The sequence below is a fragment of the Pleurodeles waltl genome, chromosome 1_1 (assembly GCF_031143425.1).
Source record: "Pleurodeles waltl isolate 20211129_DDA chromosome 1_1, aPleWal1.hap1.20221129, whole genome shotgun sequence".
Lineage (NCBI taxonomy): Eukaryota > Metazoa > Chordata > Amphibia > Caudata > Salamandridae > Pleurodeles > Pleurodeles waltl.
This window is the reverse complement of record NC_090436.1, coordinates 186,883,450-186,900,741: the sequence shown is the minus strand read 5'-3', so window position 1 is coordinate 186,900,741 and position 17,292 is coordinate 186,883,450. Positions and strand designations below refer to the sequence as shown.

Sequence of the window (17,292 nt, the reverse complement as noted above, 5' to 3'; positions counted from 1 at the left end):
CCTAATTTAACTGTACTCAGTTTTCCAGCATAGAAGGAAGGAAGGCTGAGGTAGCCTCACTGGGACTCTAATTCGTATGTCATATATACTAAAAAAAAGAGATTGTTATTCAACGGAAGCAGCTTTTTTTATGCATTGAATTGAGTTCAGACCCATCTCTTAGCAGGAAGGACCATTACGGATAGAATTTTGTTCACCTTGCCAGGACCTTTTAGAACCCCAGGTGATACATGGTGATATACACTGAACAGGTGTGGGTGTGGGTGTGAAGTAGCACCACTTTGAGACCCGATTACATAAATCATGGAGTTTTTGGGGGAGCGGGGCTTGTAGTGAGTACAGCTTGACAGCCTACTGAACAGTTGATGACAAGGCAGGCATTTACAATACATTCGATTTGCCCTGAATTTCAGGAGTTTTTGTGAAATGCTGAATCCGGGTCTGTGCTTTGATATGTCTGTGGGCTTTGTGGTTAACACATACACTGGCATTTATATCTGTTACTGTGGAAGCACTATACAATCAGCTGTAGAGCAGTTCAGAGCAGTCATATAGAGCTTATTAATAACGTTTTGTGTATTGCGCTTCATACCAAACCTCTACCACTTCGAGCTGCTGTAAATGATCGGTATCACTATTACCCAGTGTTAACAGTACTCAATTTACTGACCTCATAAGGATGGAAAGGTGAGTTGGTCTTGTAGTAGTTCACACGTGTGTCCAAAAGATCACTTATTCATTAATCAATGTGTTTAACTCAGTTCTCTATCTTCCTAGGTAAGTGAACAGAGCTGTAGAAAATGCACAACATTAAAGGAAATGTATTATTCAATTAAAAGAGGAAGACTCCGTTGAGTGCATGTGTTCTGCTGTGAAACTTGATCGAGATGTAGAGCCATATAAGAGTTAGTCTGTAATGGTGTCAGCCTCTGTATTTATGTACAATAGGAATGCATAAAGGTTTCCAAAATGGCATTCTCCAATCACTGTACCTTATTGTGATCTTTCCTTCAAACAAGCGCGAACATTTTGTTTCTGCATGGGGACAGATGTTCTTTGCGGTCTCTCACTGGAATCGAGTACATTGTGGGCACAGAACTAGTAGAAGTCTTGTTATCCTTTGTCGAATGGAAACATTTTTGAGAGTCTGTAGCTCCTTACAGACACTAAACTTAACAGCAAACACATACCTTTCTATTTAATAACTTCGAAAATTATCTTACATCTTCCTGCTCTCAATTTGTACCACCCAAGACATATTCAACATTTGAGTATGAACCAGTTATAAAAATAAATTTGTACCATATGTGTCTGAATATTTCTACATCAGGTTCATTCTTTAATTATCATTCGACTTAAAAGTCTGTAACTGTAGCCTGGAAATGTGTTGACTTAGTGCATGTTTCATCTAGGGAGCCTATGTATTTCCTAGTACGTAGACCCTCCATTAAACGTTGATTAAACATAAATTTAAATCTCCCGGGGATCCGTATCTCATGCAGCTTGCATTTGTTTGACACAGGGGCCCACTGGAGTGGACTGCAGCAGATTCCCATCCACAAGCTTGCCAGACTTGGTGAGCACCTGCGCACTTCAAGATCACTCGCCTTCCTTCGATAATAAAGAAAATGTGGAACCTGATGCAGAAGACCTTACCAGGCCCGGCACACCATTGCAAGAAACCCCAGCTGTAAGTGTGCCTGTGTTCATCCGTTCATGTTGTTTTTGGAACTATTTGAGGAGCATACTCAGTGCAACATGATTCTATTATTGCAGCCCAGTGTACCTATGGGATGTACTGTTCTGTGATTAGTGGATTTTGTGAAGCACAGAGAAACAGAAAGAGAATGCTATTGTGTTGGCCAGAATGGGACTCCTCCTTGGAGACCCCCCAAGACCGAATTTGAGGATGCATATTAACCGAAGTATCTGTTGCTCTGGAATTGAGGTGCAGCCATTCCTGACACCGTATGGCACTATTTGGAACTGTACATTATAAATACCTGTGGCATATCTTCTGGTCATCCATCACCCTCCCTTTAATGAGTGTTTGGATTGGCAACTGAATTGCAATTTGTGCTGCTGCCTTCCGCACCCCACTCAGTGTGTGTGGACAAAGCAAGTGTCAGGTGCCTAATTGTGTATCATAAAAAACACACATAAGGTGCCTCCTATAGCCATCAAGAGATGGTGGGATCGAACGATAACAGCATACTCTCTTGGGGACAAGTCAGGCCCTTAGCGTAATATGTGTCAGTTGGCTACTAACTGCAGCTCACCAGGGAAATCTCCTGAATATGAATTTAATTTGTGGATTCTATGTCAAACCTATTGTTTAATTAATCATCATTTATTTTACAGAAATGTAGAGAAAGTGCATTTAGATTCGTCAGTGCATTCGTGAAAATCATGTCTTAAAAACAAATAATACTTTAGGCAATCTTGGCAAATAACTGCTCGGTATTCGAGCTTATTTGTAGAGATGAGGTTCACAATTTTCCAGGACAATATTGTTCACCCATTAATTAATGTCACCGTAATGAAAACCCTTCATGTCTGTTTTCCTGTGGTAGGTTGGCCTCCTAAGGGTGTTTACACATGTACTTTGCCACCTCTCCATTAACTGGTTGCAGTACTTGTACATCGTTTTAAAGAGCCAGCAGTGCTACTAAAACTGGACATTAGTCCACAACCACTAAGCTGATTAATCCGTGCAAAATAGTGTATTGTGATTGTGGTAGAGTATCCGAAGCCGACCATTTACTGCACTCTGATTGCACAGCCATGTAATTTCTGTTGATACTAATTTGTTTGTTTTCTTCAAGATGGTGCCTCCTATCAGCAAAACTGGCCTTAGGCAGGCAGATCCTACTGAAATATTCATGTTTGACTTTAGTTATCCATGAACCTCTGAAGGGGTTTGAAGGAATTTCTTGAAATTGGTTTTCATTTTATGAATAGTAAATTAGTGTTTATAACTTTAAATTGCTTATCTTTGTTACACGCTGGAAATCAAGTCACTAGGTAGGACTGTCAGTAAAGTTGGTTGATGTTGCTATGTTTAATTTGTGATATTGCACTCACTGCTTGCTGTTTAGTTACACACATTGCTGGTACTTGGAAAAACAATGTAGCATGTGTTTGGTATTTCATGGATTTGGATCCACATGGAATTTTCTTGCTAGGGAATTGCACCATATCATGCTCTAATCAGTGTGAAATTTCCTTACGAAGTGCAAGCTTTAGGTGATTATATTATGTCATTGTGCGTGACCGTTGTACTGTCATGGTGAATTTTGAAGCATGTGCATTCCCTGATAAGTAACAATATGAAGGATAACATATGCCTACAGGTGTGGCATTTGTGGGTTGATAGTCGTGTGTCTCCTTTTCCAATCCAAAAATTCAGGACTGTGCTGTAGAGAGCTACTGCAGATCAATTATTTATCGCTGGCGTCCTGGGTAGTGTTTTCTTACCCAGGTGTATATTTTTTCTTAGAGTATGGCAGCTTTAACAGATGACCACTGTAGACTTAACCTCAAATATATATATTGCCATATCTATAAAAAATTTACTTTTAGTTTTATTTTGCAATGATTTTCTTTTATATCATAAGTAACATTGGTCTTCTAATATGGCAGAACTTTCATTTGAAAAATAAGGACACAGACTGCAAGACCATCTTGCCTTAGTATTCTAACAACCTGGAATACAATGCAAGATGTTCTTCACTGGCGATGATTTAAGCTGTACTGTGATTGAGGGCTTTCACAAAAGGCAGTTGAGCATTCCACAGTAAATATCTAATCATAGGAAGTAAATCCTAGTCCATTGCTTTAAATGCAAATCTAGGACTCACCAGAAACTTTATGCTGTGTTCCACCAATGGGAGGTTTCTTCCTATAACGTAAGTCTTTATTTTTGTACGTAAAAGGTGAGATTTATTGAGATCTAAGAGTGAGCTATATGATCCTGTGTTTTCTCCAAATCCTTTTTTATGATGACAGTGAAAGTGTTAACCGGTGGATATGTTTTCTTTTACTCAGCCTTTCCATCAGCATCTGTTGGGAACAACTTGAGGAGTCACATTGTTAGACCCTTTTAGTAGGAAGTATTGATATCTAATTTAGCTAACAATAAAATTTGAAGCACTGTTTTTTAAATTTGATGTATTCAACTGTTTGGGTATTCGTATTTTGAGCAAAGTAATAGAAACTTCAAAAGTAACAACAAACTAAGGGGGTCATTCCGACCCTGGCGGTCTATGACCGCCAGGGTCGTGGATGACGGAAGCACCGCCAACAGACTGGCGGTGCTTCATTGCCCATTCTGACCGCGGCGGTAAAGCCGCGGTCAGAAAAACGGGGCCGGCGGTTTCCCGCCGTTTTTGCCCCGGCTGGGTGAATCCGCCATGGCAGCGCTGCTGGGATTCTGATCCCCTTACCACCAGCCTGTTTCTGGCGGTTGTCACCGCCAGGAAGAGGCTGGCGGTAATGGGTGTCTTGGGGCCCTTGGGGGCACCTGCACTGCCCATGCCACTGGCATGGGCAGTGCAGGGGCCCCCGAACAGGGCCCCGGCCGGCTTTTCACTGTCTGCCTAGCAGACAGTGAAAAGCACGACGGGTGCAACTGCACCCGTCGCACGGCCGCAACACCGCCGGCTCCATTCGGAGCCGGCTTCTGTGTTGCAGGCCTCCTTCCCGCTGGGCCGGCGGGCGCTAACATGGTTAGCGCCCTCCGGCCCAGCGGGAAGGTCTGAATGCCGGCAGCGGTCTTTTGGCCACGTAGCGGTCAAATGGCGGTTCCCGCCTGGCGGGCGGCTACTGCCGCCCGCCAGACTTGGAATGAGGGCCTAAATGTCATGCTGCTATTAGATCATGCCTGTTTTAGTCTGTTTTTCATGGCTTTGGGACCTGCAAAGACAAAGCTCAGTTATTAAATATTCAGTCACGGCATGTTTATAGGCACTTTGTCTGGGCAGCCAGACAGAAACAACCAGTCTTTTTGCTATCAAACATGGATTGACTGGAAAACTAACACCATCGGTAATGAAGCCTATAACCTCCATTTCTCGAGAATGTGTTGCAGATCAGATATTTTAATCTCAATATCGTGTTAGACTTTTCACTTGTTTCATTATATCAGGCGTCATTTGGTTGGAAATGGAGAGCTGGCTCCTGTGTCGATTCTAGAGATCTGTCATTGTAGCATTTTCCTAGATTTTAACCCGCAGCTGAAACATCTTCAAATATTAGTAAAATCTGTTTTCTCCTTTTGGAGTCATTCTATAGTATTGCAAATCAGAGCTACATCACTGATTACCTTTTCTTTTAACTTCATTGAGAGGCATCAACACATAAGAACCTATTTTGTTGATAGGTTGGCTCCTACCTTTTCATGTATCTACTTTCTGTGTTGTGTATATGATACTTTATTCACTGGTATTTATTGCTTTGGGAGAAAAGAGTTTAGTTTAATTCCATTTAAATCATTTCTTGACACCAAGGAATTTTAAACCCTTTTGTGTTTCTTCCACTTGGTAACTCGTGTTAGATGTTAATTATCTTAATGCTCAAAATGCTGTAGGTTTGCCAGCACCATGATATGACTCCCAGCTGTTTCTCTCACCCATCTGCTTGCAATATCGCTGCATCACTGAAGTTGTGTTTTTGTCCATTCCTGGTAGTAATAAGGAACTGTAGTTTTGAGTTACTTTCTTGCTTCACATTAGCAGGGCACCATCTTTGCAGCTCTCATATAGCAACCAGATGAATTCTCATAGTTGTAGCCTTATTTTTTCATTGAATACATTAGGCTGTTGCACCTGAGAAACAGTTTTGTTGCAGAAAAGATCAGGACTGGAAATACAGCCCCTTGTCAATATGTTTTATTTCAGATATCTTACTTTTTTGTCATATAATGTCCTTATTAGGATTCCATTCTTGTTTGTAACAACAATGTGCAAATATTGAAAGTAGTGAATAGTTTGTTAATGTGCAATCCCTGCTCCTTGTCCATGGTTGGCTATCTTTTAAATGTGTGCCTTGTAGTGGCAATATTCATAGATCTGATCCTGCCATTGTTCTGTTCATCTAATGGTGCCACTTTATATAACATTTGATATGTCAGTCCTGTCCAACGGTTATTGATCTCATTACCCAGTGCGTTACCTACTTGAGATTCTCCAGTTCAAAGGTATTTATGCTTATATGGATGAAATAGTAAGAACATTTGTGATCTAATTCTAAGAAGGAATGTAATTCTGTGTTTTTCCTCAGGTCCTCATTAAGACATTAGCGAATGGGAAAGCCCGTCCGCCAAACTCAAATCAAATCATGGTTTATAAAGCACAACTACTCACCTGTCAAGGTGCTAAGGGGGGGGGGGGTTGGGGTCCGTCCTCTATGCTTCAGTCGATGAGCCAGGTTTTAAGGTCTTTACTGAATTGGGGTAGCAATGGTGACTGCCTGAGGTGCGGAGGTAGGATGTTCCAGCTCTTTGCTCTGAGGTAGGTGGAGGATCTCCCACCAGCCGAGGTCTCCAGTCTGCGGGGTAGGGTGACTAGTGCTTGTTGAGCGGAGCGGTCTGGTTTGGGAGTAGAAGGTGATGTGGTGGTTTGGGTAGGTGGGTCCTAGGTCGTGGAGGGCCTTGTAAGCATGGACGAGGAGCTTGAAGTTAATTCTCGTCTTGATAGGGAGTCAGTGGAGGTCTCTTAGGTGATTGGAGATATGTTCGCAGCAGGGAATGTCCAGGATGAGTCTGGCAGAGGCGTTTTGAACATTGCGAGGGTGCTGGGCAGGAGGGCCCCTGCACTGCTCATGCCAAGTGCATGGACAGTGCAGGGGCCTCCCTGTGGCCCCCTGCACCTTTTCTCCGCCATCCTCTTCATGGTGGGGTTACCGCCATAAAAAGGCTGGCAGAGAACAAGGTCGTAATTTGCAGGGCATTGCTGCATGCAGTGCTGCCCTGGTGGATTACGATCTCTACCACTGCCAGACCGCCAGGATCATGGATCCTGGCAGAGCTGGTGACAGACCGCCAGGGTTGTAATGACAGACTTAAGACCACCCCACTCGTAATGAGGCCCTTAGTAACAAGACTGCATTGTGTTGCTTGTCGGAATGACAGAAAATCAAATAAATACATGTCCTCCTTTATCTTTTAAATATGAAGAGTGAGCAATAAATACCAGTTCAAGCTAAGAATGCTTACTAGACAGCGCAAGAGGGCAGGAGGGCGCCACCCTCCAGATGACACGGCAGAAGGTGTAGGTCCCCTGCAGAGGTCTTTGAGATCTGAGAGACCTCCACACAGAACAGGGAGCAAGGCAGCAAGCCCTTAGAGAGCACACTTCATAGTGTCACACTGCAGCAAGCAGTGTGCCCAGGCCAGCCACGATTCAGAAAAGAATCACCATCTCTTCCTAGTACAGATTATATACTCCTGTGCACAACAGATTCTGCTGGCAGTGTGCACCCCGCAGTTTGGGGATTCTGTCCTGTGCTCCTGCAAGTGCATCTCTAAATTGCTGAAGTGTGGTATCACTGGTTACCCTCAAATATGCCTTTGAAGTTGGGGGTGGTTCAAAGGGTTGCCTTTGCCATTATTGTTGCCTATGAAATCACTGAAACTGCAGATTCATCATAGTAGGATCACATGTGTTACATTTATAGCAAATCAGAGAACAGTTTTATTAAACTTCACATTGCCGTAACTCCTAAGTACTATACCACCTCATGTATATTGATTCCACCCACCCAGCTCTATGGCCACCTGGAGATGGTGGAACAAACAAAATACAAACTTTTATGAATGAATTAGGCACGGTGATCTAGCAGAAGGAACTTGAAGTAAAGTTGCAGTTTTGTGACTGAACCGGGGAAGATTTATCAACAACAGCATGAACAATGATCATGGAAATAAACAAACATGATTCTGTATGACTGTTTGCTACAGAAATAACAAACAGTGAAATATGCTAAGGGAAGCCAAGGAAAACATCCACTTTGTAAAACATAACTGTTGGGTCCAAATTGAGGCCTGGTTAACAAGGTTCAGGAAAACACATTTCTTCACATCCTAGAAAATTAGTTTTTTTTTAAAGAAAACAATGCTATAACAGTACAGGTGTAATTGAGTGAAAACCCACATTCTGTATGTTGTTAATAATGCACAAAAACATAAATGGCCAAAAATCCTCAACAACAGTGCAGCAGGAAAGGCTAAGCTTAAAGGGGGAGTAGTCGGGCACATGCTAAGAGTTAGTTGATGGCTCGTGGAGTAGCAAAGAGAAGAGACAAGCTGTACAAAGACAGCATAATCTAATTTGCTCTATTGAGCTGCCAATTGAAAGATCAGAGGAAAAGACGCACATTAGAAAAATAATTGTTGCCACAAGCTTCTTGGGAGCTTTAAAGATATTTATAAGAAGAGGCAAGCATATTTTAGTTTCTGGTAGATGGGTGGCCAGTGACGACATATGGAAAAGAAAAACTTTGCAAATTGTAAAATATTTTAAAAACAATCTGCAGTATACCACAAATGCACTTGATATGAGAGAGAAAGGGCATGAACGAGCACAAGGCCAGAGACATATTTCATCGATTAGTGTCGGAAAAGTCTGTAGAACTATTATGAAAAGACATAAGAAAGTAATTATGGTAATGTGATGGCTAATATAACGGTTAGAATTCAAGTCAAACTGAATGGAAAAGGGGAGGCTAATAGAAGGTGGGAGGGGTGTAAAGTAAAGTTTTATTCTGCTTTCACGAATTAGGCGGGGGGGGGGGCGGAAGGGCTGCAGTGAGATAGCTGAGCATCCTAAGCGTTCACTGTGTGTCACCTGAAGGTCACTGCGCCCAATCCTAGCAAAGGCAGAGTCAGCTTTTTATCCTTCTACAAAAGCGCTAAATGAAAAGAAGCTGCTGTTTAGATGTTTGCAGTGGAAGGTTGCAGGAAAGACATGCACGAATGCTTGCATGGAGAACATGCCCATAATTCCAGTAGGAAAACCATCCATCTAGGGAATGTGCATCGTGGCACAACCTAATCCATCTCATCCGTAAACTTGGAGAATGCATAATGCTGGATCTAAAATGTGGAGTCAAAGTTCACTTTGTTGTAAACATATAAAAGTTATTTGAAACATTTACCTTTACTGAGCTCCCCTCGGCACAGTGAAATGAAGGAGCAAAGCTTATCTAAGGCTCACAGGTGTACATTTGCCAACAAGAGCAAGCAGGTCACGCAGCCTAGACTTGACAGGTGCAGATAACTCTGATTCTGCTAATTGTGCCTGACTTTCTTTTCCATGACACCTAAGACCCCTAGTCCATGCTTGTCCAGGAGTGACCAGACAACACAAAGACAGTGGTGGCTGCTGCAAATTTAAAGTGTTGTGACAGGAGGTAGGGGCAGAGTGTTAGGTGAATAATAAAAAAAAACAAAAAACGTACCTGTCGCTACTGCAGAAGCTGCAGGCTGCCTCAGTGCTCCTCTTCTCTTTGGCAGTCACTTGGGCACAAAGTGTAGGCTCCCCAACCAATCCAGACGCTGCTCTGATGCGATATCAAGGATGAGAGAAGTGCTGGGAATGGCCTGAGTGGGCTGGTCTGATGGTCCCTCAGGCACAGGGAGCCTGTTCCATTTCTTCACCTGGCTGGCCAAACCAGCATGCGCACTTACAGTGCCCATCGCTCCTCCTCCCTGCCATAGGCCGGCCCACCCTTGAGTCCATGGTTCACCCAGTCAGTGGAAAATAAAATAAGATTGTTTTATTATCATTTTATTTTTTGCTGACTTACTCTGATCAGTGGGACGACGCTCCTCCGCCATTACAGAGAAGCAACCCCTGCACAGAGGGGTGATTGGCATCAGCAATTTTTTGGATTTTTTAATATGCTTCTGTGCAGAGAATGAGAAACTGGTGAACGCCATTAAGGGCAAAAGCTGGAAATAGGCAAAAATTGACAAATTAAAAAGAGCACAAATATAATCTGGTTGTACTCAAGGGCACGCAACCAAGCTTGTCCTGTAACGTCCATAATGTCAATGTTTTGTACGGTCAGTACTGTGGTTATCTCTGAATTTATTTGGCTAAAATATTGTCTACCATGAATAAGGCTATTAAGGACTTTATGATTAATATATTTTTTTAACATGTTTATCTGGACATAACTTTATGCAACAGGTAAATCTAAGGTCTGTGATTTACAATTCTGAGAAAATAATGGCCGACATAGAAAATAGTGTCTTCCTTTACATAAAGATACAAAATGTGGTTTTATTTCTTTATATGGTTATGGTATGGTGCTGTATGTCTGGAGACCTGCCCGTAAAGACGCTACATGTTTGAGTATTGGCTAAAGGAATCAACTTTTTAGGGCTTCATTATAAGTCCAGAGTTATTCACAAAATTCCATAACTAGTAATATTTAACCCCTCCAGGCTTCATGGAAATGCTGATGCGCCTCCTGTGAGAAATTTCATGGGAGAAAATTGTCAGACTCATATTGGGGCCCTAGGTGGTTTTCTGGATTAATTTAAATTAGACCTACTTTGAAGAGAAGTGATCGATGCATCACCACAGATTTTCTTGAGTGGTAAACTAAAGGAGTGTAAGAAGTTTGTGAAAGTGCATTCAGTGAAAGGAGTGGCCTGATAGCAAATTTAAGCTGCTGGGCCCACATGTTAAACATTAAAGTAAAAAACAAAAAACAAAATCTGGTGTAAGGGGGAGCAACAGAATGAGAGTAGCAAGTCAACACCATTGATGTGCAGCAGAGATGTGCGCCATGTAACAGTGAGCCAGGTGGTGGTTGTAGTGCATTAAAAAAAACAAGCCTAGAAGGACAAGTTGGGTGGTGGAAGAGCAAGATGGAGTGTGGGGGTGAGGATCTGATTGAAACAGGTCAAAATAGGCCTTGCAAGCAGCTGCACTGTCAAACGAGACCTAAAATATAGTTCACTGAACCTTCGAAGTAGATTTGCACAAGCACCCAGTCAAAGGTATGATGAAGAAGGTATGTTACAGGGAACTGACAGACACAAAAAGAAGAAATAACCCCATTGAATAAGAATTAAGCAAATGGGACGGACAAGAAAGCCAAACAATGATGATAAAGCCCAAAGCCTACCATCAGTACTGGTATTGTATACAATAGGCCTTTCAACAACAGACGCAGCCTGTAAACAGGACTAAAAATTTAGACTTGGATCTTGTTTCAGATTATCATGGCCTAACAAAATAAGGTTTCATTGACTCAAAGAGTGTATCAAATGTTTTTTTTCGGAAGTTTAAATGGCATTGCTATCACTGGAGGGCTGAAAGGTTGCTGGAGCAGTCTATCACTCCAAATGATTCTGTACCTTTGCTGTTATTTAGAGAACAGGGTAGAAGAGAGTCCTGACATTGAAAGTGTAGCATTAAAGAACAGGAAGGACTCAACTTCTGACGAAAAAAACGAGCACGGTCCTTTGAGTCTAAGTCTCTGGAGTGTGGTCATCCCTCATTTACACAGATGTGTCCCCATGCAACTCCGGAATCTCCTTACTTCATTACATGTTCATTCCTGTTTGTCGAGGTGATGCCTTGGCCTGCACCCTTCATGTCTTCGAGTGGTGTTCTGTCCCTTTTCAGTTTTCAGGGCTGGGGTTACTTGGCTCTGATCTCGACAGGGAAGCCATCCAGTATTGTTCTATACCAATAGAGCTCTGCAACCAGCCCTTCATATGGAAATGCAGGCTAATTAATTTTATGGTTGTCACCTCGGTCAAGCACTACACCTTCCAACAAAGGGACCCTCTGGGCACTCTGAGGCAGATGAACCCCCAGCGCTGGCAGAGAGTAAAGGGTGAGACGTCTCTGTTGGGCTGAGCAGGTGTAGAATTCGATTTTGCACACACAGGGCGCTAGGAATATATTTGACACCCGATCTGATGTCAGGCAAGAGCAGTGGGACTTTGCTTGCACCCAGACAGTACGGTGCGTTTTATTTGTTCAGGTTTTTCAGAAAAGTTCAATTCTCCCGCAGTATTTATAGTGTCTAGCTGTTTGGTAACTTGTGGAGGCATCTTCTGTTGCATGCCGCCGCAGCTGGGTACTTCTCTCACCATTTGCTGTTGTTGATGCCGGGGCACATTGTTATGCACTTGTTACAATTATAATTGAATATTTTACGACTCAAGATGTGGGCTTGTTGTTCAATTTAAAGTCCTGGGAGGTCGGTTTCTTTGTTTCTCAAGCTCGTAGCTTTGAAATCTGGTGTTTGTTTACATTGCTCATTAGCAATGAACTTCAATTGATATTAATGACAGCATCGTGTGCATTTCAAGCAAAGAATAAAGACATGTTGATTTTAACAGGGAACCATGGTTTCTATTTACTCACGAAGACATATGGTTCAATTCCTAATATGGCTTATTGCCAAAGAATGGAAATTCACAGTTCTGTAGCCTTGTAGAGGATGTGGAAAATAAATAAGACACGTCTTCTCGAAGCTTCTGTTACATTTTTCACGGCTGCAGGGGATCTGTGTGGAATGATGGGATCGTTAAAAAAAAAAAAAATGGAATGGAATTTGCCTGCTTAATATCGGACATCTGTGGTCAAAGGGTTTTTCCTCAACCATTGTTCTCATTGTAATTTTCTTTCCAATGGACTCTTCTGTATCCGTATGTTGACAACTGTAAGACCTTTACCAGTTAATGCATTTAACCTTTCCCAATGTATACTGTGACGCGGTCAGTGGCCACTATCATGAGATAATTTCCTGAACCCGAGCTAAGGTGTCCCACCCGAAGAGGAGTGTCTCTAAAGAGGGTGCCCGCTGCCTAAGTTATTAACACTTTCAGGGCCTGCTTGTGAGGTCTCTGTGTACTCCTGTAAACATTTATTGTGTTTGACGTCTCTAGCTTGACTCCCACCGGCTCAGGGTGTGCATATGTGCTACTCAGTCTGATTACCTGTATCGAACCAGTTCAGATGGGGAGTCAGCCCTGCGTCCACAAGGTGTGAAAATATCCTGTAGTTCCTTGGCTATCTCCTTGTCCCTAATGCCTGTGGATAGTAGAAGAAATCATCACCCCCGCACACACCAGTGTTTCTGTCGCCTGCTGCTATTAGTTAGATGCAGCAGTGTAAATACATGCACCTTCTCAGGAGTGGACTATTGCCATTGGTTAGAGTAGGAGCAGAAGTTGTTTACAATGGATATCTAAAAAAGTCCATATTCAAATTATCATAATATTCTTCCATAGGTAGGTGATTATGCATGGCGGCCATAGGCACAACATTATTGTTAAACATCCATCTGCCATTACAGTACAACCAAATTTCAGGATGGTCATCCGTAGTTTTTGACCTCAAGTGTGCATCCGACCTCTTCTTCAAAAGTTGGGGTTATCGTTCACTCTTCAGTAGTAATTTGAAAGCTCATAGCTGTTACTAGAGCATGTTGCAAGCATACCTTTAACTATACATTTGTTTATATATTTCTTCAGTGTTACTGTCTTAGTATGAGTTTGCTTTTTGGGTTTTATTCTCCAGTCTTTGTGCTACGAGTAGATATGTGCTGGCAGGATGGAAATTAAAATGATGTGGGTTTCCCTTCTGATTATCTGCAGACCCCCTCGCCTCTCCACATCCCTCTTGACCAGACACTGTCTATCAATTTAAATTGATAAAGTCCTCAAGGAGAATTAGTCCTCTCTCTGCTTCTCTGGTTTGGTGATCCAGGAATGGGTGTCTTATCAGGGCCCATAGAGTCTTGGGGAATCCACAACTTCCCATTTACCAAAAGGATCCTTTTTTCTACTTTTGACTTTGCAAGACCTCAGGCGCCTGGTCATTGAGCTTTTTGCAAAGGATCCCCCATTTGGCCCCGACTAGGGCTCCTCACTGTACAGCCTGCAGAGTGATTGCAATTCCCTGGCTCTTTTCATGCAGCTGTCTGGTGAATTGTCACATTCTTCTGCTGTTTACCTGGGGCTGACGGCCAAATGGGCAACTTTAAGGGGTCTTGTCCTGATGCACCTCTGGGAACAAGAGCTTGAACATGCCTAGCTCTAGAACTCCTTATAAGGAATGCAAACACCAACAGTGAAGAAGTTTTTATTTTCCAGTAACAGCAGCGTACTACCTCTATTTCTTTTCCGTAGGTTCATTAAGTTAATAGCGAGCCTATAGACTATTGATAAAGCCGGAGTTAAACCGTTCTGCTGTCTGTAAAAACGAAAATACAATTTTGTGACTTCAGTAATCCAGTGTCCTACACTAAGCTGAAGTTACAAGTTTGATTATTTCACACCGCTGTATAATGAGGTAAGAGAACAGACAGAATTTTAGCAGAAATATTTGCAATAATGTTTTTTGTATAACATTTAATGTGGTATCTAAGTGTCGTAAATAAAGGATGTTACTATTGATCAATTTAACACAATCCAGTTGCAGACCTTGGAAGGATACGTGTGGCTTGCGTGGATTCACAGTTGCGACTGTTTGACCATTGCATCGATCAGCAGTAAGCATTCATTTCACTGAGCTGCTAAATAATGTCTTATGATGTTTCATTAGTCTGGGACAGTGACAGTCATTACTATCCCCCATTTAAGCATGGACCTATGATACCATGATTTTAAGAATACACAATTTGATTACTTGGGGTAGCCGGGAATAACTCCCACACCCTCTAATTCCACTGTTTCAGTTTGCTCCCTGCAACACACCCGGGTGGAAAGCGTTCCTCTGGTGAGGCCTCTGGTAAATTATAGACCTTTTTGTGGGTCTCCTTGTGATATTTTTGCAGCGCTCCCCAACTTAATTGAGTCTTTTTCTTAGCCCTTCCAGTCTTTTCAAAAAAAGAAATAAAAGGCAGAGGTTACAAGATCTTTTCTCCGGATTGTGATGCAGCAGATGTGTATTGGGGAGAATGCAACCTCATAGTGCTCCATAGTGGGCTAGACTGGGACCCAAGGAGGTGTGACTGGCGTGGATCCCCCTGTGTTTTCTTACCCAGAATCCTCAGAAAACCTCAAATTTAGCTTAAGAAGCACATTTTCCCACATTTCTGTGTGGGATCACTGCACCAGCACACATTTCCTACAACCTAACGTTCCCTTTAGCCTCCTGATAAAAATGATACCTTGTGTAGGTGTGCCCAAGTGCCTGTGACAGGGAAGAGCCAAAAACATGTTGAAAATTAGGGGGAACAAAAGCAGGTCCAAAAGGGCAGTTTGGAAAAAAAAATGTTGGTCCGACAAGTGGGGCAGAACTTTTATCGGTATAGATGCGACAATGCTGAGTGGTAGGAATTTTGTGGATTTCTGCAGATTCCGGAAGGTTCCATCACAAAAATGTGTGATTTCAAGCAGTTTGGAGATTTGCAGGGCATTGTGGGTAGGAAAATGGTGTGGGGTGCATGTGAAGCACGCCACCCTGGACTCACCCGGATGTTTAGTTTTCAGATACGTCTAGGTCTCGTAGATTTTTCTAGATCGCAGCGGCCCAAAATCCAAAAAGTGCAGCCCTCACCATTCCAAGTGGGAAGATTTTGATAAACAAGCTCTCATGGCCCAAAAGTAAAATCGAAACCCAAAATAATCACCCTTTAGTTGGGATTGGGGCATAACATGCCCATACTGGTTGGTAGCCACTACCCCACTATTTTGAAAAAAAATGCTCTGGCATCTAGTAGGCTTTCTGCCCCCCCCCCCCCAGGGAGTGGATTGGGGGTAATTGCCCCATCTGCCCACCAGTGGGCAGAACAACTTTGCCCCCAGTTTTTGGGGGGTGGAGGTATGGCTTTTGAAAAAAAAATCTTCACTCATGTCGGGTGGGTTTTCTTCCCCCCGGGAGGCAGATGAGCCTCACAAGAATAGGCCGATCTGCCTCCAAGTGGGGCAGAAATGGCCTAAAATAAATTTGCCCTCTAGGGGAGCGGCCCTTGACTAAGGGATCGCTCCCCTTTTTTGCTATTGTTGCAAAAAAAAATCCTGGTGTCTAGTGGTTTCTGCCCCCCTTGAGGGCAGATCGGCCTAGTAAAAAATAGGCCGATCTGTACCCCAGGAGGGCAGAAATGGCCTAAAAACTAATTTGCCCCCACCCAAGACCCTTGCCTAAGGGGTCGCTCCCCTTACCAATATAAACAAGAAAAAAAAATCAGTGGTGTCTAGTGGCTGATTGGCCTAATTAATATAGGCCGATCTGCCCCACGGGGGGGAACAGAAAAGGCTTAATAAAAAAATTGCCCTCTCGGGAGCGACCCTTGCCAAAGGGGGTGCTCCCCTCATGACCATTTAAAAATAACAAACAAATCCCTGGTGTCTAGTGGCATTCCTGAAGCACGATCTCTATGCAGTCGTGCTGCAGGAATGCTCAGAGAGACATGAAAAGGAAAGGAAAAGCCTTTCCTTTCCTTTCCTTTTCCTGCCTCTCTGCCTCCCCTGCCCCCGTACAGAGGAGAATCTAATCTGTTTCTCCTTGGTCACGCTGGAAGCCATGCTTCCAATGCGATGGGAGGCGATCTTTGATGAGGTCAGAGCTCTATCGTGTGCTGATGTCATCAGATGTCACTGGGAAGTGGAACGGGAAGCGATTCCCCTTCCAGCCCTGTCCTGGGGGTTGGAGGGAGACCCTTGTGGGGGAGCGCTAGCCTCTACCAGGATGTAATGGTTACGTCCGTGACGCATCAGCACCACGCCACCGGACGTAACCATTATGTCCGTGGCGGTCAAGGGGTTAACAAGTGAGTGGGTCTTTAATGGCTGATACGCTGGGCTATAAAATTAATCAGAATATTCCATCCGTTGAGGGCAGAATGTCCTATTTGGAGAAAAAAAAGGCATTGGAGGCCGAGAGGGTAGTTGCTGTGAACGTTTCAACAGCTAACAGACATTCACAGCAATAGCTGTTAAACTGCGGCTAAGGTCAGACTCTGATTCTCCTGGAGCTCGGCTAAACTGCTTTTGTTCGTGCAGCTGGGACGGAGAGACCCAGAAGGTGAGGATCTTCCCCTCTGTCCTGCAGAGGCTGCAGTGACTCTGAGCTTCTGGAGGATGGAGGGGAAAGGCTCTGGTGTGCCCTGCAGCTCAGCCTCTGCCTTTCGCTTTCCCCTGTGAAATTCATATATTTTGAAGCAACAGGAGAAAGAGAAAGGCAGAGACTGATTATTAGAACATTGAAATGTTGAGAGCAGCGAACAGCACCAGTTTATATAGGCCGCTGCTGCTCCATTGTCTCACGGGGAGCTCTCTACATTCCAGTGTTCTAATGTGTGGTGGACACTGTTGTTTAG

The 17,292-nt window shown here is 43.3% G+C and overlaps 1 protein-coding gene across 5 annotated transcripts in view; it reads left to right on the top strand.

Moving 5' to 3' along the window:
- Positions 1 to 17,292, top strand: part of PDZD2 (PDZ domain containing 2) — an 877,375-nt gene that overhangs the window by 477,475 nt on the left and 382,608 nt on the right. For all 5 annotated transcript variants that reach the window (XM_069220426.1, XM_069220418.1, XM_069220410.1 and 2 more), the window contains exon 5: positions 1,523 to 1,690. In XM_069220426.1, the coding sequence (XP_069076527.1) occupies positions 1,523 to 1,690 (168 nt within the window). The remainder of the gene's footprint in view (positions 1 to 1,522; positions 1,691 to 17,292) is intronic.